This window comes from Anthonomus grandis, chromosome 6, assembly GCF_022605725.1.
Source record: "Anthonomus grandis grandis chromosome 6, icAntGran1.3, whole genome shotgun sequence".
Taxonomy (NCBI): domain Eukaryota; kingdom Metazoa; phylum Arthropoda; class Insecta; order Coleoptera; family Curculionidae; genus Anthonomus; species Anthonomus grandis.
In genome coordinates, this window is record NC_065551.1 from 9,516,054 (window position 1) to 9,542,111 (window position 26,058).

The 26,058-nt window shown below is 33.8% G+C and overlaps 1 protein-coding gene across 1 annotated transcript in view; it reads right to left on the reverse strand.

The window, feature by feature from the left end:
• The window catches only part of LOC126737049 (arylsulfatase B-like), a 68,663-nt gene that overhangs the window by 27,729 nt on the left and 14,876 nt on the right, over positions 1–26,058 (reverse strand). The window contains exon 4 of the mRNA XM_050441742.1: positions 3,453–3,529. Coding sequence (XP_050297699.1) covers positions 3,453–3,529 — 77 coding nt within the window. The remainder of the gene's footprint in view (positions 1–3,452; positions 3,530–26,058) is intronic.

A 26,058-nucleotide genomic window follows, 5' to 3' on the forward strand; every position in this document is an offset into this window, starting at 1 on the left:
ATCAAATCTAGAGAGCAACTTACCTACCAACAAGCACTTGGTCACCTTATTTTTTTTTAATATTTAATTTTTTTTATAAGTTATTTTTTTTAAATTACGTGACAAGATAAATAACTCGAATAAAGTTGCTACTTTGAATTTAAATAGGCCTGTAATTTATTTATGTATAGAATTTAAAGATTTTTTTTTCAATCCCAAAGAAAAACATTCTTTTACAACTAAAGTTTATAAAAATAAAGTAAAATTAAAAATAAACGATATGTTGTAAAAATAATAATTAGATCTTCTGCAAGCCCATAAAGTTCTTTTATATGGATTGTTCTTAAAAAGTTAGACGTCTCTTACCAACAAAAATGGTATGTTGGTATTGACTATAGGAAAATTAGTAATAAAACAATATGTAATCGTTATTCTATTCCAAATATTGAAGATATTTTTGACAAACTTGGACGTTCACCATAATTTAATATTATGGTGTACTTCCCTTGATTTACTTAGTGGCTGTTGAAATGGCTTCAAAATCAATAAAAAAAACCTTTTCTATAGACAACGGACATTAAAAATCTCTTTTGGTGTGAAAAATTTTCCTAGTACGTTGGAAGATGTAATGGCTGAAACATATACACTTTATCTGTTTTGCTCATGTTTTAAATTTAGCTGTTCAAGACTTAATAAAAGTTATAAATAATGGCAATAATTCCATAGACAATGAGTCCAATAGTGAGGACGAATTTAGCACAGATGAAGAATCAGATTTATTAAAAAGCGATAGTATAAACATAAATTGCAACATTACAAATAACCTTAGAATTATGCTAAAAGAAATTAAAAAATCTAAACAACAACAAAACAAATTTAAGTTATGTTGTAGCACAGTAAATTTAAATAACTCATCACCAATAATTGATGTGAAAACGAGATGGAACTCGACTTACGAAATGCTTAAGTGGGCTTTAAAATATAAGGTTCCTTTAACTATTATGTGTAATACAAATAAAGATTTTGCTCAATATAAAATTGACGAACAAACATGGCTTTTGATAGAAAATCTTGTAAAATACTTAAAACCTTTTAAAAGTTTATCTGATAAACTTGGGGGAGACTAATATTGTACTTTATTAATGGTTATAGTTGGTATAAACCTACTAGTTGATAAACTAGATAAATAGTCATTTAAACTTATTATACTGTAATCGAGGACAAATCAAAGAGGATTAATCCAGATTTTTCAAAACCTAGTACATCTACATATATTCAAGGCAATAATTATGATGATGACGATGACTTCGATTTGGATTTTGGAAAAATTTTTAATACATCTCAACAAGACCTCACCAATCCTTATTATCAACTAACTGGTGGCTGGAAATTGACTAATATTTATCTTCTAAGCGGGCAGAAGAAAATACAAATATTCTCGAATGGTGGCATAAACACGAATTTTCTTATCCCAACTTATCCAAAATGGCAAAGGACATTTTAAGTACTATGGCAATATCAGTTCCCGCAGAGATACTATTCTCAAAGGCATCATTAGTAATTAGAAAACATCGAAATAGGCTAAACTGTGAATCAGCCAGGTGTCTTTTGTGCCTTAATTTATGGAAGAATATCTAGTTATTTTATTATAAAGTGCTTTTACGATAAGAGGAACTAATTTATTTAAAATTTGGGCACGTCGACTTTTTTTGCGCGTTTTTACAGTTAAAATTTTGTATACCAATTTGGGTTTCTAAAAAAAGGGATTACAAAGTCTTAAAGTTTATTAGTGAGACGGTTATAATATCAATTTATTTTTAAATTCTACGTAAATTTTAAAAATTTTGATGTGTTATATGATTGATGTCATATTTTTGTCAAAATTTTCAAAATATCTACAAGATGCTGAAAATCGCATATTTTTTTGGGACATCCTGTATACAAATTTTAAACTGCAAAAAACTCTTGATGAAACCGAAAAGTCAACGTGTCTCAAAATTTTTACAATAACAAAATCCTGAATTTTAAATAAATTTGTTTCTTTCATCGTGAAAGCACTGTACCTAAGTACCATAAAAATAATAAAAAATATATTTACTAGTAATCTAGTGTTGTTTATTTAAAAAAAATTGTATTATAGCTGTAGAGTTGAACGTTTGTTGTTTAATTTTTAATATTGATGTTTTTTTTTGTTGTATAAACCTTTATTTTGTTACCCATTTTGTTCATTTATATTTTTTAAATAAATCTAATGTTTATTTATTTTGTTTTTTTTGAACTCATTTTGTTTAATAATATTAAAAAAAAAATACTTACTTGACAGTATAGTTCTTTTTATCACTAACTGTTGCAAGAAATCTTGTTTCTTGCAAAATTTCTTGCTTTCTTGCTTAAGCAAATTTTGTCTTGTCTTGCTTCTTGCTCTAGTACTTCTTGTCTTGTTCTTGCTAGCAAGAACAAGACAAGAACAAGAAAAAAGCAAGACCAAAACAAGAATCTTGTACATCACTAACAGGTAAGTTCATTTGATTTATTATATTTTCTCACTTAATATTAACTTTAATAAAACCTTATTTACATTGACTTAATGGGTTTTACTTCTGAGTGAGTGAGTATGACTGGGATACCTTACTATACAGAGAACCCACGCAGCCGGCCTAATAGGTTTCCTTTCCATCAATTAATTTAATAAAGATTCTGTAACCTATCAGATCTAGAAAGTTCTTCTTGTCCTTTAAAACTTCAAAGACTGCCTAACAAGCTCAACTCCCTAGAAATATCCCCTGTAAACACGTTAGGCTTGCCGGACTATTAGGACATAACAGATTAAAAAACATAAAAACCAAAACTCTATTTTAGTAATACAACTTAGAATAATAGACATTTGTCAGTATATTCAGTCAGTATTGCTGCTTCTGAAGAGATATGTTTAATTATAAGAATAGTTTTTTTTTAAATAAAAATATAAAAAAAGTTTTAAATTAAATTAATATTTTTTAACTTATTTAATTAATAATTGGTTAGGATGTTATTTTTAATTTAAATGACATTAAAGTATCATTTATAATTCTTTAGCTGTCAATTTGACGCCAATATCTTGCAGTTACTTATTATGAAAAGTTTTAATTTTTTAAATATTATATTAAAATACACAAAGCAATAAATTAAAATTATAAAATTATATATGAACCATGTTCCTTTCACAATACTATTTAGTTATAATTTAAGTGAATAGTATATCTATTAAATTAACACAACTCTATGGAAAATAATGCTTAAAATAATTCTACATGATCTTATTTATTTCTTTGATAACGGGCACAGTACTGACCTTTTATTTCTTTCCTTAAGCGCGAAACGAAATTTTCATACAGCTCAGCTGATTTAACTTCTGACTGATTAAATCTTTCTTTCTTACTAATAAAGAAAAACCAGAACGATGTAATAAAAATCCTGATGAAAAATTTACTTACCTTAAGATATTCTGGAAGTAGTTTTTGTTCTGGCAATGCTTTCTTCTCTGAAGCTAATATGCTTGGGCCCTGCATCCCTATAATTTAAATAATTGTTTAAAAAACTTATTTATCTTTATTATTTTTTTTTCATTCTTAAATTATTTGAGTTTTTAAATAGTAAATAAAAATAATTGAAATTAAAACGAATAATACATATTGAGTTAATTCGGTCATGCATTGCTGGAACTCATTCATTACCTAGTTTCATGCTACTATTTTTAAACCAAAAACTCATAATGTCATTATTCTTTTTCTAATAAATATTAAAAGAAAACACATATTATAGTTTTTATAGGCTTAGGGTTCAAAAATAGCAAATAAATCTCTTAGAGCTCTAATTTTAGAGAATTTTATAGTTTTATTCTGGAACCAAATTTCTAGTTCTATTCCTCTTCTTTTGTAATAAAAAAAAAAACTGCGTCATGAGTAAAGAGTGCGACCTATTCATTGCTCTAATTAGAAATCGTATAATCCATTAGTTTTGTATTTATTTTTTTTATTTGGGATCATAAACAGAGAATCGCCCAAAAAATGTGCATACAGATTATACATTGGTAGAAATTAAACGAGTTAAGTAATACTTAAGACGCTAACTGCCATATGATGCACGGGTGCATTTCGGAACCTATTTTGTGATAAATAAATATTTTTTGCCTGAACTATATACGTTTCATAACAACAATATAATAATTTTAAGGCAGAGTAAAATGCACGGCTGAGCGAACTAGAAATCATATTTAGAGTAATAATTTTATAAAAATAAAATTCTTCTACAGGCTTTAGAATTCACTATATTTATACTAATAGATATAGTGTAAATAATTTTTTCGTCTGTATTGTCTTATGTTATATAAATTTATTAGTGCTTTTCATTTTAAAATAAATTTTAATTCATAATATTTAACACACTAAATATTTGAAAAAATAATTCTTAAAAAAAAAAAACGTTTTTCATCAAGAAGTGTAGTACTCTTAGATTTTCAATAACTTTAGTGGTTTTGTTACAGTCTTTTGGTATTAAAATAGATATAGCCCTATAGCAGATTCTTGTACCTCCACTAGAGATCAAAACATGTGAGTGAGGGCAAGTTTCCCCAAGATATTAGTTAAAAAGTAAAAGCATAAAGTTTAATCTACATAAATGTAAATTATATTGTAAATATTATCTTACCATGACACAATTGGATCCTACTAAGTCAGTCTCTGAAAAAACGATTTTTGCGACATTTTTTTAATTAATTTATTTAGATTTTATAAGGACGTCCAAAGAGATAGTCCAAAAAACTAAAAGTACTAATAAAAACAAACCAACCAACAAGTTAACAGGAATTAAGAGTATTTAACTTAACTTAAAATCGTCAAATAACATAATATTATCAAAATCGAAGTACAAAGTAGTAAGAACCTATGATAATTCTATGGTTACCTCAAAAGGAACAAATTAAACTAATAAAAACTCAATTTCAAATACATTAAAATTTTTAGTACATCTAAATAAGTTCGACTAAAAGAGTTTGATAAATAGTTGGAAGAGTACCCGAAACTTAAATATAATGAAAGGGCTAGTACTAATTCAAAGGTTTGATGAAGAGAAATAACCGTCATTTTAATTATTAATAATTTTTATACACAAAAATTGGATCAAAAAAATATCTACGTTTTTCTAAAGACTCCATGCCGAAAAGTAAGTTTTTACTATAACCGTTGATTAAATATTTGAGAAGATGCACAACCTTATCGACGAAAATAGGATGTCGACACCGTCGCGTCGGACTAAGTGAACCCAAGAATTTTACCAAAAGCGTGTGCCAACAGTCACTGTCTGCCTGCCTTGCATCATCCGCCCTGAAAACTCGGGCATACCGTTTGAGTGGATTTAAACCCGTGGAAATATGGATATTTTTTAATGGAGAACACACTGCTAAAAAATAATAGATATGCGAGAATAATTTTTTGAAAAATGATATTTACGTAAGAATATACTAAACAAAACTACTAAGAAGAAATGTAGTACGGAAATGTGGCATCTTGGAAAGATACATATATAATTTTTTTTCAGTAAATAGAGAAGTTCATTTATTAGAGAATTTTCACAGAATATGTTATAAATATTGAATCCAATTTAACCTATTAATACAAGCTATGTTGTTTCAATTTTTCTCGTAAATACTTTAGCCCTTACAGAGCAGTGCCATTCGTTTAATTAGTTTAAAAAAAATTGAAAATCGTAATAATATTGTGGACATAAATAGTAGTACAATAAATAAATATTTCTGTATAATGTCAAATTATGGTTTTTTGCCCTATATTAAACAGCTAGATATGACTCAGTCTCCTACTTAGACCATTTTTTTATCAACATCAGCACAACAACAAAACAAATAAACTCTTACATATCACATACTTTTGTCAGAGAACCAATTATGGTCAATATATCGCAACACAACACTCAAAATTTTTTTTTAATAAATAAACAAGATATATACAGGGTGTCCCGGTTCATGTGGGAAATCTCTCGGATCCAGGTAGAACATCGAAAAATAATACCGAACGTTCCTATAAAAAAAAAATCCTACAGGCCTTCTTTACGAAGATACAGCCTCCTAAAAGACGCTGCTGAAAATTGGTTTTTCATAAATTACTTTTAAACTACCCAGTAGAATTTAATAAAAATTTTAGGTGATGAACGCTATTAGGGACCTCTTAAAATAACATCCTTAAAATACATTTACCTTGTTTACTTTACCAGGGGCGGACTAGGTTGTACACTTTAATGCGTATATTTTTAACACCCTGTATGTTAAAGTCTAAAAAAAATAAATTTGGATACCTTGCACCCTAGGCTAAAAAAAAGGTACTCTTATTCATTATCGATAAAATGAACCGTTTTGGAGAAAAAAAATTATAAACGAACCAATGTTTTTTCATTTTTTTTAAATGAGATAAGTACGCTAGTTATTTAAAGAACAGAGAAATTTCGATGTAAGTCATTTAATTTAAAATAATACATGTTCCTAAAAATACAGTGGTGTCCTAAAAAATACTTTTACAAAATAATAAAAAAAAACTTATGATGAGTGTATGTTTTTAAATTAGAAAAAACAACTTACAAAAAAATGCCAAAAACCAAATATGTAAACAAAAGTTAAATTCTTCAATACGAGCAATAAACAATTAATTATTAAGAACTTCATAAGTAGGTTCGACGTGGGCTCCGTGAACTCTAACACATTCGCGGGCACGACGAATCGAGGACTACTGCACTCGCCACAATAACCCAAGATTGTTTTTTCTATTATCATAATGAAATGTAATTCTTTGGAGCAGTTCTTCCCGAGTATCGACTGGGGTGGAATACACCAAGGTTTTGAGGTGACCCCATAGATAAAAATCTAATGGCGTTAGATCGGGAGACCGAGGAGGCCAAGCAACAGGTCCTCCTCTACCTATCCAACGGTTTTCAAAAGTATTATTTAAATGGTGTCTTACAGCAAGGCTAAAATGGGGTGGGGCTCCATCATGCATAAAATACATATCTCGGCGGGTTGCAAGGCGCAAATCTTCCAATAAATCTGGAAGATTGTTCTGGAGAAACTCCAAATAAAGTTCTTCGTTTAAACGTGGTGGCAGTTCAAATGGCCCAATCAAAAAATTGCCAATAATTCCTGCCCAGATATTTATTGATTGGAATCGATGTTGATGATGAGAAATAATAGTATCACGGGGATTTTCATCAGCCCATACATGCGAGTTATGTAAGTTTTCAATTCCATTTTTGGTAAACCCTGCTTCATCCGTAAAAAGAATCGTGCTGATAAAGTTAGGGTTATTTCGCTGCTGATCTAACAGCCAGTTTGCGAAGTGTATTCTAGGAGCAAAATCTCTGGGCAGTAGTTCATGCACTTTTTGTAAGTGATATGGGTACAACAGTTGTTGTTGAAGTACCATATGTACAATTGTTTTGGACGAATGAAGCTGAGCGGCTAATTTTCGAGTACTCGTTGTAGGAGTGTCAGCTACAGCGTCTAAATATTTTCTTCCAATTGCACTGTACGTGCTGTTCTCCTCCGACCACTATTATTCTTTTTTTTTCAAAACATCCTAAAATTGCATTAAGGAAATTTAAAAGTATTACCTCATTAAGTGGAAAACAGAAACCTGCCAGTTTCCCTTAGACGTTGATCAACACGTTGAAACGTTTTCTGATCCGGAATAATGCGATTGGGAAATCTTTCTTCGTACAATCTTTTTGCTTCCAATGCATTGCAAGACGCCAGACCATACATAAGATGCATATCTGCATACTCAATAAAAGTAAACTCCATATTTTGACGTAATTTAAATTAAAAGTTACCAAAAAATACAAAAATTAAAAAAATATTATCAAATAAAGGATGAATATGTTGACGAAGATTAGGTTTAAATGATAGGTATTTGCTAAATTTGGAGTATAGCAACGTTTGTAACAATAATGCGTTCAAAAATGCAAAAATTCCGATAAATAAGTCAGGTACAATAGAATTGGTTTACATTATTTATTTAGTTTTTTTTTATGTTTAGTTTTTATCTTAAGATTAACAAAAAAGAAATAAACGTATAATAAATAAGAAATATTTTGTAAAAGTACTTTTTAGGACACCACTGTATTTTTGGGAACATGTATTTTTTTTTAATTAAATGACTTACATCGAAATTTTCTGGTCTTTGTATAACTGGCGTACTTATCTCATTAAAAAAAAATAAAAAAAAAACATTGGCTCGTTTATTTTTTTTTCTCCAAAACGGATCATTTTATCGATAATAAACAAAAGTACCTTTTTTTTTAGCCTAGGGTTCAAGGTATCCAAATTTATTTTCTTTTAGACTTTTTTTAAACATACAGGGTGTTAAAAATATACGCATTAAAGTGTACAACCTAGTCCGCCCCTGGTAAAGTAAACAAGGTAAATGTATTTTAAGGATGTCATTTTAAGAGGTCCCTAATAGTGTAAAAAAATCATCACCTAAATTTTTTTTAAAATCTACCTAGCAGTTTAAAAGTAATTTATGAAAAACCTATTTCCAGCAGCGTCCCTTAGGAGACTGTATCTTCGTAAAGAAGACCTGTAGGAATATTTTTTATAGGAACGTTCGGTATTATTTTTCGATGTTCTACCTGGATCCGAGAGATTTCCCACATGAACCGGGACACCCTGTATACTAAAAGAAAAATTAATGACCTTAAATTATTAAAAATAAACTTTATAAACTATGACTGGAGGTTACAGAAATTCAGGACTCTGAAGACGCAACAATTATTTTATTTAAGAAACCTAAAAAATTATGAAGGCATCTGAAAGAATACAAGTGATTAAAAATACTAGAAAGAGTGTAAACAAATGGATAACAACAGGATTAATTACCTCAATTAACACGGGGATAGACTGCAAAAAAACCTACAAAAACATTACGATCATGAATTACATAACACTTACAAAGCTTATAAAAATTATTTAAATAAACTAGTTAATATAACAAAGTATATATTTTGCAAACAAAATAAATAGTAACAAGAATGATATGGGAAAAGTATATAAAATTATAAATAATATAATTGGTGAAGGCAAGGGCAAAAAAGCAATACATTGATTATTAAGGATGAATAAGACCAACCTTTTAACGATCCTCTGGTGATGGCAAACATTTGTCACAAATACTATGTGGAAGTCAGTACAGACCTTGAAAAAGAAATTAAAGTGCCCTTGCAACCATATAGATTAGATCCAAATCAAAGTCCCAACTTCTCTTTGTTTTTATAACCAGTGTCAGTCAAAGAACTTATATCATATACCAGGGGACACAGGAAAAATGGAACACTTAATAACTTTTTTAATTTTTAAGATAAACAAATGAAGTGTGGTATCAATAGAATAGTCATTAGAGCATCTTTTAACATATTCTGTTATTTTTTGTTACTTTTGGTTTAACAGGAAGTGACTGTAACTTTTTTATTTAAATGGGACAATTGGGACAATTATTACGTATTTTAATAGAAAATTATATTCTGAGAATAATAATACCGCATTTGCTCCTTTTTGGTTTATACTTATGGAAAAAATCAATTGTTTAAATTTTGAAATAAGGTGCCATAAATGCATTGAAAATCTTAGCCTTTAATCAAGTTATGACGGAAAAACAATATTCATTGTGTTTTATTACTTAAATCAGTTTTTTAGAAATACAGTTAGTAAAAATTTCAAATAATAGGAAAAATTGTTTCAAAAAACTGCGAAAAATTTATTTGAATGGTAAATAATAATTGAACTTGACAAGATGTCATGTATTATGTCAATTAAAAAATACTTAAAGAACTCGTCAAAACGCAGTCTCCTAGTCAAGAAATTAAGGCTTTCTATGCTTTATACATATTGAATATTTGATTCCTTTAGAACATTTAATTAAATAATAATAATAAATGTCAAAAAATGTGGTTTCCTTGATAAATAGAGAAAAATGTTCTAAAATGTAGATTTCTATAGTATCATTAAAAAGCATATTTCAAGAGCTTCAGGATGATGTATCATTTGGCCATGTATCTTTCTATTTAACTTAGGGGTGTATATCAGCCTATCCAAAGGGGTCACCCTGTATACACTTTCCATTATAATGGTTGATTTTTCTTATAGGCGCCATATTGGAGTTTTAATTATCTTTTCGACAGTGTATCACACTTGCATTTCCAATACGTAATTTTGTTAATAGCTCCGTGAGCGAAAAAGAGATAGGTGTATAATATTATAGAGGTGACCCTAAATACTCATTCGAAATATAAGATATTTTATTGAAAAGGTAATTAGCTAAAATATTCCGAACCTTTTACGGAAAAATTAAGCTATTTATCCAGACATAATAAAGTAAATCCTTAGATATAAAATATGCCAATGCATATTCAGCTGAAGCAGTAAACAAGTCTTGCTGCCCTTCACAGATCACGCCGTACCGAGTCCTTCGACCATTAGAATGATAGGTCATGAATTTATTGAATGTCAAATCCGACTCTGGTTGGATTTGCCGCAGCTCAGAGTCTTCATGGTTTCCATAATAACGAGCATCCCTATGGTTAAAGTGAATGACTTGAGTTTTATCCCTCGGCGGCTAGTGAATCCCAGGATATTTGAAGTTTCGGTGATAGACCCTTCCCTCTCTTAGGATCATAAAGCTCAACCAAGTCACTGTTGTTATACAGTTGAGAGTCTTTAGCAATGCCATTATATGCGTCTTGCCAGTGCACTTGATTATGAGTGATTCTGCTACGCAGCTCACTGACGTAGTTCTTTCCAGCAATATAGGTTTCTGTCGGGAAACCGAACTTCACATCGCATAGGAAACGGAATTCTCGTTCTATTTCTTTTCGAGCCGGAAACTCGCCTGCGCTTTCTTCGAGAGTCGATCGATAAGCCAGTAGAAAAAAATGAAAAAAACTATTTCAGTTTTTTCGGTAGTAGAGACTTACCAGTAGGAAGTCCATTAGGTAAGACCATTCGGTAGCACAGACCTAGAAAACTATTTCAGTTACTTCAGCTAAATATTGATTAATGGTTCTATTCATTTGTTCCATCATGCCATCTGATTGTCGCTGTAATACAGTAGTCCTCGTTTTCTTAATTCCAAGCGTCTTGCGGATGTTCTGGAACAAGCTAGAGTCAAATTTTCGTCCGTGATTAGAATATACATATAAAGATGCACCAAATCGGCAGATCCATGATTTTATCAGGACATCGGCTTCCTGTTTGGGTACAGGGTATGCCGCAACCAACTTGCTGATGAAGTCCATCACAAACACGATGTACTTATTCTCTGCTCCTGATTCGGGAAACAAGCCATCAATGTCAATAGAAATCATTTCAAATAGACTGCCCACGTTATACTAATTGATCAAAGCCAATTTTTATATCAGTATCTTACGTCTGTGGTTATTGATCCAGTAATATCTTTCACTTACTTTTCCCAAGGTCTTTATTACTCCGAGGTGTTTTCCTGATACATTAATTCGCTCTAGCAAATGCATAATTCCAAAAAGGTGCGTAGCTCATATCTACCTATGCGAAATGGCCAATAATAATCTTTAATTTAATTAATAATAATCAATAATAATCTTTGACAATCTGGACTTTTGCCTGGTCAACCGCAACTCCTTGACTAGAAATGACTTGAGGTAGATACTGCACAGCTCTTTGAAACAGATGACATTTATTTGAGCTCAACTTTAATCCTGAACCTTGTAGCCTCAGGAATACTTCTTCTAGATATTATGTGGTCGTCAAGTTAAACCATGTAAATCTTTTAGGACAGTCCTCTTAAAATCGTTTCCATCAGCCGTTTAAAACTGAAAACTTTCCGTTTTCCAAAATCTTTTCTTTTAACCTATCATAATTGTCTCTTAGTGCTGTAGAGTTTTTTTTAGGTTTTGCGGTATTTTCCAGCAATTAAGCTTCTAGGTTGGCGGAATTTTTCTGCAAATTCACTTCAAGGTTGGTAGAATTTTCTAAAAAATCATTTTTTAAACTTTGCAACAATGAACCAATATGCTTGCACCATAAAAAATAAATAGGTCTAGCTCATCACATTCCTCAATAAATGTAGTAAGATGCCGCTGCTGCAAATCCGCTTTATTTCCCATCGTATCGCAATTCCTTTTATCGAGCTCCCTTTGTCACTGAGCAACTTTTAAATCTTTTTGAGTCTAACAGCTTTGGACACACGCATTTTCACACACTTTATTCCAATTTATTTTAGTCCACTAATACTTATTTTCACTAGTGTCCATTTGACTAACGTCCAATTCACACTTCATACGTGACACCAAGATAGTGTTTATACCGTTCGTTAGGTGTGATTTAAAACAATCGAAAATAGTCACCTAATTGATTTACACACTTATACTACTAAACACGATCACTTACGACTACTAGAAATATTTATTTTCACTTAATTTATTTACAACCATCTATGTCTGATTTAAATCTCGCGCCAATATTCCGAACTTTAGTTTACTGAACTAACAATTATTGGTTCCCAGCAGCGACGCGGCTCCTTATACACTCGGCTGGTTATTTCGGAGATTCGCCGATCTTCAAGAAGTCATGCGCTAGTTTCTTTGTGCTTACAATATCCTTATCATAAATTCACAAATTTACGCTGTATCGTTTCTGATCAATATATTTGTGATACATCGGACTCCTAAAACCTGTAGCTATTCGAGATGTAAGTCCTACATTTTTAGCTCTTTGAACACAATTCTCTTGAAGCGAAGCAATATCCCGGAATCCAAGGTCATCCAACCACCTAGTACGATCCACATACTTTAACTCAGTTCCAGCAAGATAACCATTACATTTGGTTTGCATTTGTAACAATATCTTTAAGAAAAATATACAGTGACTTTTTTCACATTATTAAACAATTTATTTATAGTGTAGTAATGTACAAAATTAGAAATATCTAATATATCTGCAATATTTGAAAGTCTGATGGTAAGGTGGAATGCAACGTTTAGCAATTTAGGTATGTTCCGTATATTTTTAATAATTATGTTCTGCTTATGTATGTAGCGCATGTTGCTAAATAAATATATATTATTATTATTATTATTATTATTATTATTATTATTATTATTATTATTATTATTATTATTATTATTATTATTATTATTATTATTATTATTATTATTATTATTATTATTATTATTATTATTATTTATATATTTCTAAATTATCGTACAATCAAATCACCGTACAAATAGTAATTACTATCAGAAAAACATTATCTCACGCCATTTAAAAAAAAAACAAAATTGCACCCAACTGAGATTCTTGACGCATTCCTTAACTCACGGCAATACTTTCAGATTTATTACCATTACTACATATTATTATGAAAATGTAAATACGTTAATTATTCTGCTAGTTTTTGTACAATTTTATTAGTATTCTGTAGTTAAAGTTGATTCGTAGGGTTTCTTTAGGGTTCTACTTACGTTTGGTTTATTATTTTCATCTATAGTGTTTAGTTTTTAAGTAGTCCATCTTGTTTGAGAGCCCCATTTTGGCCCCAATTTAGGTTATTTAGGTTATATTATTGTATATCCCTGTAGTTCTAATTTTCTAGAATTTGTATACTTGCTTGCTTTGTCTGTCAGTATTCTCCTAAAATTATTGGTCTCTTTGGGCAAAAACAATGAAGATAATTCTAAATATTTCGAAACTGTTCCATCGGGTTTTAAAAAGGACGCGCTTCGTGACAAATGATTCAGTTTTAATTGTTTAGTCAGTTTTTACCTTGGAAACAATTAAACGACAGTCAAGGCGAGTTAGGTTAGTGTTTTTGACGTTGACAATAAAAGTGTGTTCCCGAATTTCGTTACAATTGGTGTCAGAAGTAAAGGATATTTGGAAGCTCATTTTAGTGCATGCCTTTAACAAGAACTCAGGCCAAGATGGAGACCGAGAAATTGATGGAGCTGCTATTGGGGAAGTTTGACGAGCAAAAAGTAGAACAAGAAGAACGAGAGCGTAAGCAGAGGAAAGAACAAGAAGAACGAGACCGTAAACAGAAGGAAGAACAAGAAGAACGAGACCGCAAACAAGAAGAAAGAGATCGTAAACAGAAGGAAGAACAAGAAGAACGAGACCGCAAACAAGAAGAAAGAGACCGTAAACAGAGGGAAGAACAGGAAGAGCGAGATAAGAAACAGGAAGATTTACTTAAGACAATTAAATCTGACCTGAAGAAAGAAAATGAAGACCTGATTCGAACCATGAAAGATGACTTACTGAATTTAAAAGATAATCTTAAAAAGGAGCAGGAAGAACGAGACAGAAAACAAGAGGAACGAGTTTTACAACTTAAAGAAGATCTGGAGAAGAATCAGAAACAATTAATGACTAACTTTGAAGCAACAGTAGAAGAAGAATTGGGACAAGTACAAAAAAAGATCCAAGAACTAGAGATGAAAGTAAAACAGACCCCTCTTTATCCCGATCCTAGAATGCAAACAATGATGAAAGTAAAGCCACCAAAATTCGACGGCAAAGAAGCATGGAGTACCTATTTGAATCAATTTGAGGCCGCTGCTAAGGGAAATCGCTGGGATAACGAAGAAAAGGCAATCAATCTTAAGCTAAGCCTTAGAGGAGAAGCTACAGAAATATTAAGAATGGTGCCATCTGAGGATCAGCTCAATTTCGACGTACTGGTGCGTACCTTAGAGATGAGATACGGTGAAGCCCATCTACAACAAGTGTACCAGGCTCAATTGAAATCTAGAAGACAACAACCCGAGGAAGGACTTCAACAGTTTGAGGCCGATGTTGCTCGATTAGTAAATCTGGCTTACCCTTCAGCCTCAACAGAGTTCCGAGAACAAATTTCTATAAATTATTTTATTGACGGAGTTCGAGATCCAGATACTAACCACGCTCTAAGGATGGCTCATCATAAAAGTATTTCAGAAGCTTTGGCCCATGGACTAGAGTATGAGGCAGCTTTTCAAGCAACTAGAAGGCAGACACGAATAAGACAAATCAGAACTCCGGAAAGTAATCTCGAAGATCGCCTAAAGAAGATCGAATCATTATTAGCGAGGAAACCTAAAAGACCATTGCAATGCTGGAATTGCAATGAGGAGGGGCACCTTAAACGTCAATGCCCCAAGCCTTTAAGAGATCCAAGGAACCAGGAAAACTTCAACTAGTCAGCTTTATGGGGCGCAAGCTGGCTGGGTGCTACCAAGCCCCACGTATAAGACTAAACCGGCTGCCACATCCTGGAGAGAGCTTGGTAGTACCGGGAAAAATATGCGGCCGTGAATGTGAGATGGTAGTGGATACAGGATCAAGTCATACTATCGTGAAGCCGAACATCGTAGCACACTGTAGGCTTTCAGCACCACCCAATTTAATTCTGGAGTCTGCAAATGGAAAAAGGATCCCGATTCTTGGATTGCATGAAGTTACAGTCACCATTGGCTTAACAACATTCCAACAGCCAGTACTAGTGGCAGAAATCATGGATGATGTCATATTAGGATTAGATGTTATGAATGCTCAGCAGTTTAAAATGGATGTATATAACCGGATATTGACGACGAGAAATGAAGAGATTTTTATGCACCACCTATATGAAGATAAGGTAAATACCAGAGTCGTTAAGTTATTTAAGGATATTACCATACCAGCAAATTCAGAGGTGGTGATTAATGCTACAACTGGAGGAAAAGACTGAGAAACTGTTTTGATTGAGCCCATGGAAAACTGCAAACTATATGGTAAAGGAATTTTTCCAGCCCAGACTATATCTACGCAGAAGAAATCTACTGTTTTGGTTCGAATGGTAAATTTAAAAGGATATGATCAACACTTGAAACAAGGAGAGAACATTGGCGTATGCTCTGAAGTAGTGGCAGTCATGAAAAATGCTGATAGAAGTCGTTATTCAAACAGACCTTTTCCTGTATGTTTACAAAACCTATTTGAAAAATCATCTGCCAATTTAACCATGGACCACTGTAGTAAATTGCGACGTCTTCTTGAAGAAAATCAAGATGTGTTTTCCTTGCACGATAATGACCTGGGAAGAACTGATTTGGTGCAGCATCGAATTAACACTGGAGACAATGCTCCGATTAAACAAGCACCTCGAAGAATTCCGATAGCTAAACAAGGAGAAGTTTCCTCAATGCTTCAAGAAATGAGGACACAAGGAGTGATAGAACCTTCTCAGAGTCCTTGGACATCTCCAGTTGTGCTAGTAAAGAAAAAGGATAGATGCACTAGATTTTGTGTAGACTATCGGCGACTGAATGACATTAACAAGAAAGACAGTTATCCCCTACCAAGAATTGACGACACCCTGGACACGTTATCAGGTTCACAATGGTTCTCAACACTCGATCTAAAGAGTGGATACTGGCAGGTAAAGATGCATCCAGAAGATAAGGAAAAGACCGCATTCTCGACTGGAACGGGACTTTGGCAGTTTACAGTAATGCCCTTTGGTCTCTGCAATGCTCCAGCTACCTTTGAGAGACTTATGGAAACAGTTTTACGTGGAATGACTTGGGAATCATGTTTAGTTTATCTGGATGACGTCATCATACTGGGAAAAACATTTGAAGATCATTTAAAGAATATTCAAGAGGTATTTGTTAAACTGCGAGAGGCCAACCTGAAGCTAAGTCCTAAAAAATGTTGCTTATTTCAAAAAGAAGTTCGATACCTTGGCCATGTAATATCAGAAAAAGGTGTCAAGACTGATCCAGATAAAGTAGAGGCAATCGAAAATTGGCCACGACCCACTGACAAACACCAGTTAAGAAGCTTTCTGGGCCTTTGTACCTATTACAGAAGATTTGTAAGAAATTTCGCTAATCTTGCAAAGCCTCTACATAAGCTCACGGAGGACAAAATGGTATTTAGTTGGTCAACAGACTGTGAAGAAGCATTTCAACGGTTAAAAAGAGCACTATGCACATCTCCAATTTTAACATATCCGATTCCTGGACAACCTTTTATTTTGGATACCGATGCGAGTAATGTTGGAATTGGGGCCGTTCTATCACAAAAATATGAAGATGGCGAGCACGTGATAGCTTATTTCAGTAAAACGTTATCAAAACCAGAAAGAAACTATTGTGTCACCAGACGAGAGCTATTGTCAGCAGTAAAAGCTATTGAACATTTCCATAAATATTTGTATGGTCAACGATTTATCCTAAGAACCGACCATGCTTCGTTGAAATGGCTGTTTCAGTTTAAAAATCCCGGGACAAAAAGGACAAATAGCAAGGTGGCTTCAACGATTACGAGAGAATGACTTTACAATAGAACATAGGAAAGGCGCATATCACCAAAATGCCGATGCTTTATCGAGAAGACCCTGTATTGAAACATGTCAACATTGTTCTAAAAAGGAATCAAAACAGCATCCAGAGATATTTACTTGTAATCGTATTGGCCTTCACAGTTCTAAAGAGTGGGATGTAGCTAGTTTAATCCAAGATCAGTGTGATGACCCAGTATTTGGTCTTATTTACGAACTGAAATCTGGAGAAATTTCAAAACCAGAATGGAAAGACATTTCTGACAAATCTCCAGAACTTAAAGCTTATTGGTCTCAATGGAATTCATTGGTTATAAAAGATGGATTATTAAAAAGAGTCTGGGAGAGCGTAGATGGAAAAGAAAAGACATATCTGACAGTCCTTCCTCGAAAACGTATTCCGGAAGTCCTTGAAGCTGTTCATGGCGGTGTCGGCGGAGGACATTTTGGAGTTAGTAAGACCTTGGCAAAAGTGAGAGAACGGTTTTACTGGCTGAACAGTCATCAAGATGTTGAACGCTGGTGCCGACAGTGTGAGCAGTGTTCGTCAAGCAAGGGCCCAAAAGCCCGGACAAGAGGAAAGATGATGCAGTATCTTGTTGGTGCACCCTTTGAACGAATTGCCATAGACGTAGCAGGACCCTTTCCTACTAGTAGCTCCGGAAACCGATATGCTCTTGTTGCTATGGATTACTTTAGTAAGTGGCCCGAGGTTTATCCGATTCCAAACCAAGAAGCAACGACAGTAGCTGAAGTGCTGTTCCAGAACTGGATTTGTCGATTTGGTGTACCCAGAGAAATACATTCAGACCAAGGAAGGAACTTTGAGTCACAAATATTCCAACAAGTATGCCAGTTGCTGGGAATCAATAAGACCCGTACAACCCCTCTACACCCTCAGTCTGATGGAATGGTTGAAAGATTTAACCGCACATTTGAAACCTATTTAAAGATTGTAGTAAACTCTAAGCAAACCGACTGGGATACCTGTATACAGCCATTCCTATTGGCATATCGTTCTTCTATCCACAAGTCAACTGGAAAAAGCCCGGCAAAAGTTGTCTACGGTGATGAACTTCGTTTACCTTTGGACATTATCACTGGAAGACCCCATAAGTCTGAAACACTTGAGGAGTACGTCGACCATTTACAAGAGCGTTTACAAATTGTTCACGAACAAGCACGGGATAAACTTCATCTAGAAAGTAACAGAATGAAATCACGTTATGACATAAAAGCAAATTCTACCGGTTTTAATCCTGGGGATAAAGTCTGGTTATACAATCCACGGAGGACGAAGGGCAAGTCACCAAAGCTCCAGAAGGATTGGGAAGGTCCATTCAATGTGGTCACCAGAATCAACGACGTGGTGTACCGTATCCAACGACATCCGACAGCGAAGATGAAAATTGTAAACATCGTCCGGCTAGCGCCCTATCATGACTCAGGTGGTCCCATGTTTGATCGGGACGATCAAACTTAAGAGGGGAGCAGTATTATGAAAATGTAAATACGTTAATTATTCTGCTAGTTTTTGTACAATTTTATTAGTATTCTGTAGTTAAAGTTGATTCGTAGGGTTTCTTTAGGGTTCTACTTACGTTTGGATTATTATTTTTATCTATAGTGTTTAGTTTTTAAGTAGTTCATCTTGTTTGAGAGCCCCATTTTGGCCCCAATTTAGGTTATTTAGGTTATATTATTGTAAATCCCTGTAGTTCTAATTTTCTAGAATTTGTATACTTGCTTGCTTTGTCTGTCAGTATTCTCCTAAAATTATTGGTCTCTTTGGGCAAAAACAATGAAGATAATTCTAAATATTTCGAAACTGTTCCATCGGGTTTTAAAAAGGACGCGCTTCGTGACAAATGATTCAGTTTTAATTGTTTAGTCAGTTTTTACCTTGGAAACAATTAAACGACAGTCAAGGCGAGTTAGGTTAGTGTTTTTGACGTTGACAATAAAAGTGTGTTCCCGAATTTCGTTACAATATTAAGAGCGATCAGTGAAATAGCTCTGAATGAAGCTGAGTAATGCGCCATGCACTTCGAAATAGTCAAGCTTCACAAAAAGTGCTGGATGATGAACTTTATCAAATGTTTTAGAGAAACCAGTGTACACCATGCATATTTTCAAAAAAATTGAAGCCAATATTTCGATTCTTAATTCATGTTCTTCCATATGATTTATGGTAAAATATGGTAATCAGTCGGTGGAACTTACTGAAAATGGAGTCTTAGATGGCTCAAAGACGCATCTAAAATATTTTGAAAAAAGTTCATCAATATCTTCATTTTTTGCCACGCCCACCCTTTCGGGGAGGGGAGCGTGGCCAAAAATTTATCTTCACGTAGCCTCATCCTTCGCACATAAAACAGTAAAAACCAGAAAAAAAAAATCGCCAAGAAACAAAAGTTATTAGCGTTTATGTGATGCATGGTCCGAAAATCGGTCAATCCTTTACATAATAAGATCTTCGCTCTATAATATATAATAATAATACAGATTAAACTATATATAATATATAATTATATATTAATTATTAATCTATAATATATAATTATAATAATAATACTACATTAAATCTCGGTTAGATTTTTTTATCATTAGGACCCACTGTATTATAATTTTTGTCTAGCAAAATGCCTTGTATAGACCACCGCCTTGTTATCATATTCATGCGACACCATGAATATGATAACACACAGCAAATTCTAAATTTTGCCGAATAATCACGGCTGAAAGAAGACGATTTGGTTAAAGATATGCATATATTGGGATGGTCCAGAGTATCTTAAATAATTCCATACTAATTTTTGAAAGTTTTGAGGCATTTTAAGCATTTTATTAATGGAATTAGGAAGCAAGACCGAACCTATTCATCCACGTTGGGGCTATGTTGTCAAAACCGCCGTAAAAGTCGGCATTAAAATCGCGCATAGACGTTAAAATCGACCATTTTCACACGATGTTTTAGGGTATAAAAAAAGGTTTTTACCTTATGATTTGTACATGTAAAAATAGTAGAAAGCTTTAGGAACAGACAAATATCAATTCTGGACGGCATTTTTCTTATTTATTTTTCTTATTTAAAAAGCCTTAATAAAAATTGTAGTTCTCTATGAGGTCCATATATTTTCTGTGTCATTATTTCCGGAAAGATACTTTTAAACCGTCGGGACTAGAATATCATACGTCGGAAACTTTGGACGTTAAAAAAAATACTTCCCGTATGCTGAGAATAGTTAAAAACTATATCGCACTCTCTCACGTGAGGTCTAATCGATCTGTAAAATTTCATAGTATTCAAAGAACCGTTGCAATCTGTATCAAATTAAGAATGGAAAAATTGGACAAAAATTTTTTTTACTTTGAAGGTCTCCTTGTTCTACACAAAAAATAATAAAGATTTGTAAATAATTGGTATTTGTTTGTAGCCCTATATTTCTAGATAATAAAAAGGTAAACTTCATTTCTCTACCCCAAACACCAACAAAGTTATAAGCACTTTTGTCCAAGGGATCCGAATTTTGTGCGAAACCTCTCCCGCGGGAGAGCCCCTTCCATTAGACCTTCGCTCTAATAATAATAGTTACCTTATATCGGCACTATTTCCTATCTCGTCGTTTTGATGATTGGTTGAGCGAAACGCCACCATAGTTTCGTAGTCTCCAATTTTCTTTTCTTCCAAATTAGTTCCAAGTCACTATGTGGCTTCTAATCTTCCCAGACGCTTTTGCGTATTCTGCTAAGATAAAACGTCTCAAAATCCTACACACGGTGCCATCTACGTTTGGGCCAAGAGAAACATTTAGAAAAAATGACTTTAAACAATCCATGCACGATCAATAAATCTTTGACTACCTTAATTGACTGGAATAAGTATAATTTATTCTTTATAAAACTACGTCTGAGGTACTGATCTAATACTTAATTACATAGTTTTAAATTTGCTTTTGTAAACCTTTTTTTTTAAACTAATTAAACGAACGGCACTGCCCTGTAAAGCATCTAAAAGATAAATTGAAACAAAATAGCTTGTATTAATTGGTTAAATTGAATATTTCGACAACATATTTGGTGAAAATTTTATAATAACTGAACCTCTCTATTTAGTGAGTAAAAAATTAATTATATATAAACCTTTTCAAGATACCACATTGCCATACATTTCTTCTTAGTAGTTTTATTTGGTATGTTCTTACGTAAATGTAAGTTTTCAAAAAAATATTTTCGTATAATCATTATTTTTTAGCAATGTTCTCCATCAAAAAAATATCTATATTTCCACGGGCTTGAATTCACTCAAACGGTATTTGATTTCGAACCTGAGATTTAAAGTAACTTACATTATTGTTTTTGTTTCTCTTTATTATGAAGTCCTTTATAAACAACACTTAACTGTGTATATTATGCAAGAGATGCAGCTTTTAGCTACGATACTAAAGAGAATAAGTTAATATTTATCACCCGAAATGTCCACAAAAAAATTAAATAATTTTTTTAAGTAGACCCGTCGAAAACATTAATAGATATCAGCTCAAAGTGCCGGAGTTTTCAGGGTCGATGATGCAAAGCAGGCAGACAGTGACTGTCGGCACACGCGTTTGACAAAATTCTTGGGTTTACTTTGACAGTTTGACTGACACGACGGTATCGCCATTCCATTGTCGGGTATATTTGAGGGTAAATTTTCATCCATAAGGTTGCGCATCGTCTTAAATATTCAATCAACGGTATGACGTAGCTGCGATTTCGACTTCTCGGCCACTCGCGTCGTGGCCCATGTCTGTATAAAACCTGGTCGGCTAATGTGTCTCTCTCTCTCTGTCTATCGGGTGCTGCCTGTGCTAATTTATATCTCGCGCTCTCTCTCTCGAGTCTACTCTGCGACCTGCGTCCGCTTCGTCCAGCTCCACGCGTGAATCACGTGATGGCTTATAGATTTGACATTATATTATGACGCCTACCTTATTTATTTAATTTAATAATCACTCCGTCGACTTGAAACACTTAAATTTCACTTCCGTACATCCGGTAAGATAGACTAATGTTTTGGCTATAAATAAAACTGAGTCTGAACTGTATACCTAGTTTAATTTAATATTTGGGAGCTTTATTGACTCTCCTATCTACATTTGGTCAACCGACAACAACTCTTCCGTTGCCAATCGGAAATTTCAGGTATCGCAGAGGCACGATGTTGCCAAGTTAGAACAGTTCCCTAATCCCGCCCTAAGATTGTTTTAGGGCAAAATCGTCATAATCTGTGATTTAAAGACCTTATAATTAAGCGATTTTAGCTTTTGACATCCTGAATCCTCATGCCAAAATATAATGAAGATTGAAAATTGCTTAACCATTAATCTGACACTAGGAGTCTCACAGACCCCGTGACTCTGTCAAGTTCGAAAATTTAAAAACCAGTCGGCTTTATGCGTCGAGCATCTTGATACTTTTCGAGCGTCTTTCATACAGACGAAGGGGCATCAGTCTGTTATTCACTGTGTTCGTGTTAAGACATAGTTTAATCCGAGCGGAGTCTACGAGACACCACGTGTCAATTTACGTTAGATATTTTATTTTACAAAAACGTTCAAAAAATTGTGTTTGCTTAAGTTTTCTACAGTTTTGAGTTTTATAACAATGGCTTCATGTTCTAAAAATATGAAAAATCCCTGTCTAATCGACATTTTTCATTTAAAATTTCTATTTTTTACTTAAGTATATAAAAGTGTTTATGTTAGTCCGTCAAGGTGCGTAGTATAGTTTTTTAAAACAATTTGCAAGGTTTCAACATTGGGAATGTAGGAAGTATTGTAAAGAGAAAACATCTTAGTTTTGAAAATTACCACGAATTGTTAGTTTAAGACTGATATAAATAGTTGTAGTTTTGGGTGAATAAATCAGTATTGAATTCTACAATCAAGTGGTTCTTTACTCAACCTATTACGGCCAAGCTACCCTTGCCTGTAAACCTATAGTGAGGCTGCTATAGGGTAATAGGGAATAAAAAAGGTTTAACCCTCCCTAAATCTTTTTATGGCCCTTTAAGCCTTTAATTGAACTAAAGGAGTTGCCGCCCACGACGCCGCCTCCATCTTCGAGTTAAACAAAAGGAGTTGCCGCCTACGACGCCGCCTCCATCTTCCAGTTAAACCAAAGGAGTTCAACTCTAGATACAATGAATCGAACACAAGAAATAACAATTCAAGAAATCACCCCCAAAGCACTCACCACGCAGCTGAAGAAAGAAACAATACCGATAAAAAAGAAGTTCTACTGGCTACAGCGCTAATCCAAGGTACTGCATATGACGGCACGTCCCATTTATTAAGAGTGTTAATTGATCAAGGCTCCCAGTCGTCATTTATTTCTGAAGAGGCTGCATAAGCATTAGTTTTAACAAGACAAAAAATACGCGCCGAAATATCAGGAGTCGGCGACAATGAATCAAGTGTTTCCAAGTCAAAAATAAAAGTCCAATTAAGGCCAAGATTTCCCAGCGACTACATACTCACAACAGAATTGCTAGTATTAACAAGGATTACGAAGGCGCTCCCGAGTGAACCGTTAAACGAGACAAACGCAGGAGAATGGGAAAATACTATTCTGGCAGACCCCACATTCAATACAACGGGACCAATCGACGTACTACTAGGAGCAGAAGAACACGGAAAAATAATACTAGAAGAGCTCAAAAAACGGGATGGACTAATAGGACAAAAAACAAAATTTGGTTGGATTATTTTTGGAACAATGATCATCAGTGAAAAGAGTAAACACCTATAAATAAAGAGCATGATATCAAGAACAGAAGAAGATATAAGTCTCATGTCAACAGCAAATCAAGCCAGAAGACCAAGTGTGTGAAGAACTCTTTCAAAAAACAATAAAAAGAAACAAGGATGGAAGTTATACAGTGAAGCTGCCCTTCAAAGAGTATCCACCGCAATTAGGAGAATCAAAATCCCGAGCCATAGCAAGATTTCAACAATTATAATCATTCAGGATCTGTGGCTTTAAAAATTAGCATGGGATGACATTGTCGAAGGAGAACCCTACAAGAAGTGGCAAAAATTTCAAGAAGAAACAAATAGCATTTCAAAAATCAGAATTCCAAGATGGATCCAATACGACAACCAAGAAATTGACCTGGTAGGATTCTGCGATGCGTCCGAAAAGGCATACGGTGCAGTAATTTACAGTATAATGAAAAGCGGAAGTGAAATTAATATTACTATGCTACAGGCCAAATCCAAAGTGGCTCCAGCAAGAAACCGGACTACCCTTCCAAAACTAGAACTATGTGCTGCCGTACTACTCGCTAAATGAATGGACAAAACAAAAAAGGCCCTAAAGATAGAATGCAAAGAAGTCTATGCCTTGACAGATTCAATGATCACACTAGGTTGGATTAAAGGAGATTCTACAAGATGGAACACTTTCATCGCCAACCGAGTCTCCGAAATTGTGAAACTAATACCAGCGCAGAACTGGAACCATGTCAAATCTGAAGATAATCCAGCTGACGTAATATCAAGGGGCATGGAAATTACCGCTCGAAGAGAATCAAAATTATGGTGGAAAGGACCGAATTGGCTGTGCAACCAAGAAGAATGGCCTATAAACAGTGAAATCCCCAAAATTGAAGAAGGACTAAAGAAGATCAATTGTCATCAAGCCTGTATAACCAAACAAGGGAGGATTGGAGCCGTTTTTCGTCATTGACTAAAATGCTACGAGTTCTTTCAGTATGTAGAAGAATGAAAAAGGACTCTTCAAAAGGAAATCTAAGTCTAGCAGAACTAGAATCGACATTAGAAGCCGTCATCCGAGGTGTACAAGAGTCAGAGTTTGCAGAAGAAACCAAAATACTTAAGCAACGTAAAAGAATTGACAAAAGAATCAAATTACAAAATCTATACCCAATATTGGATCAAAATGGTATATTGCGTGTAGGAGGAAGACTCAAGAATGCTAAATCTACCGAAAGAAAGAGTCACTCCATCACCCCCGTTTTCTCATACTGGAATCGACTACGCAGGCCCCATATTCATCCGAACAACAAAAGGAAGAGGTCATAAATCGTACAAGGGATACATAGCGATTTTTGTGTGCATGGCAACCAAGGCAATTCATATTAAAATAGTAAGTGACATGACCACAGAGACTTTCCTGGCAGCATATAGAAGATTCATTTCACGAAGAGGACAATGCACAAACATATACAGTGATAATGGAACCACGTTTGTCGCAGCAGCAAATCATATAGAAGACGAAGTACTAAAAATAACTGAAACACAAGAAGTACAAGACGCAATTAGCACCACAGGGACAAAATGGCATTTTATTGCACCCTCCTTACCACAGTTTGGAGGACTGTGGGAAGCTGGAATTAAATCAACAAAACACCACCTACGAAGAATAATTGGAGAAACGACATTAACATTTGAAGAATTGTCAACGTTAGTATATCAAATTGAAGCGTGCCTTAACTCTCGGCCACTGTGTGCAATAAATGACGCTACAGACAATGAGACAATACTCACGCCAGGTCATTTTTTGATTGGAAGGCCACTAGTAGGCCCATCTGCATGGTCAGAGACAGACATAAATGGCTCTATGCTTTAGAGATAGAAGTTAATTCAAAAAATGAAGAAAGACTTCTGGAAAGTATGGTCCACAGAATACCTCAGTAGACTAC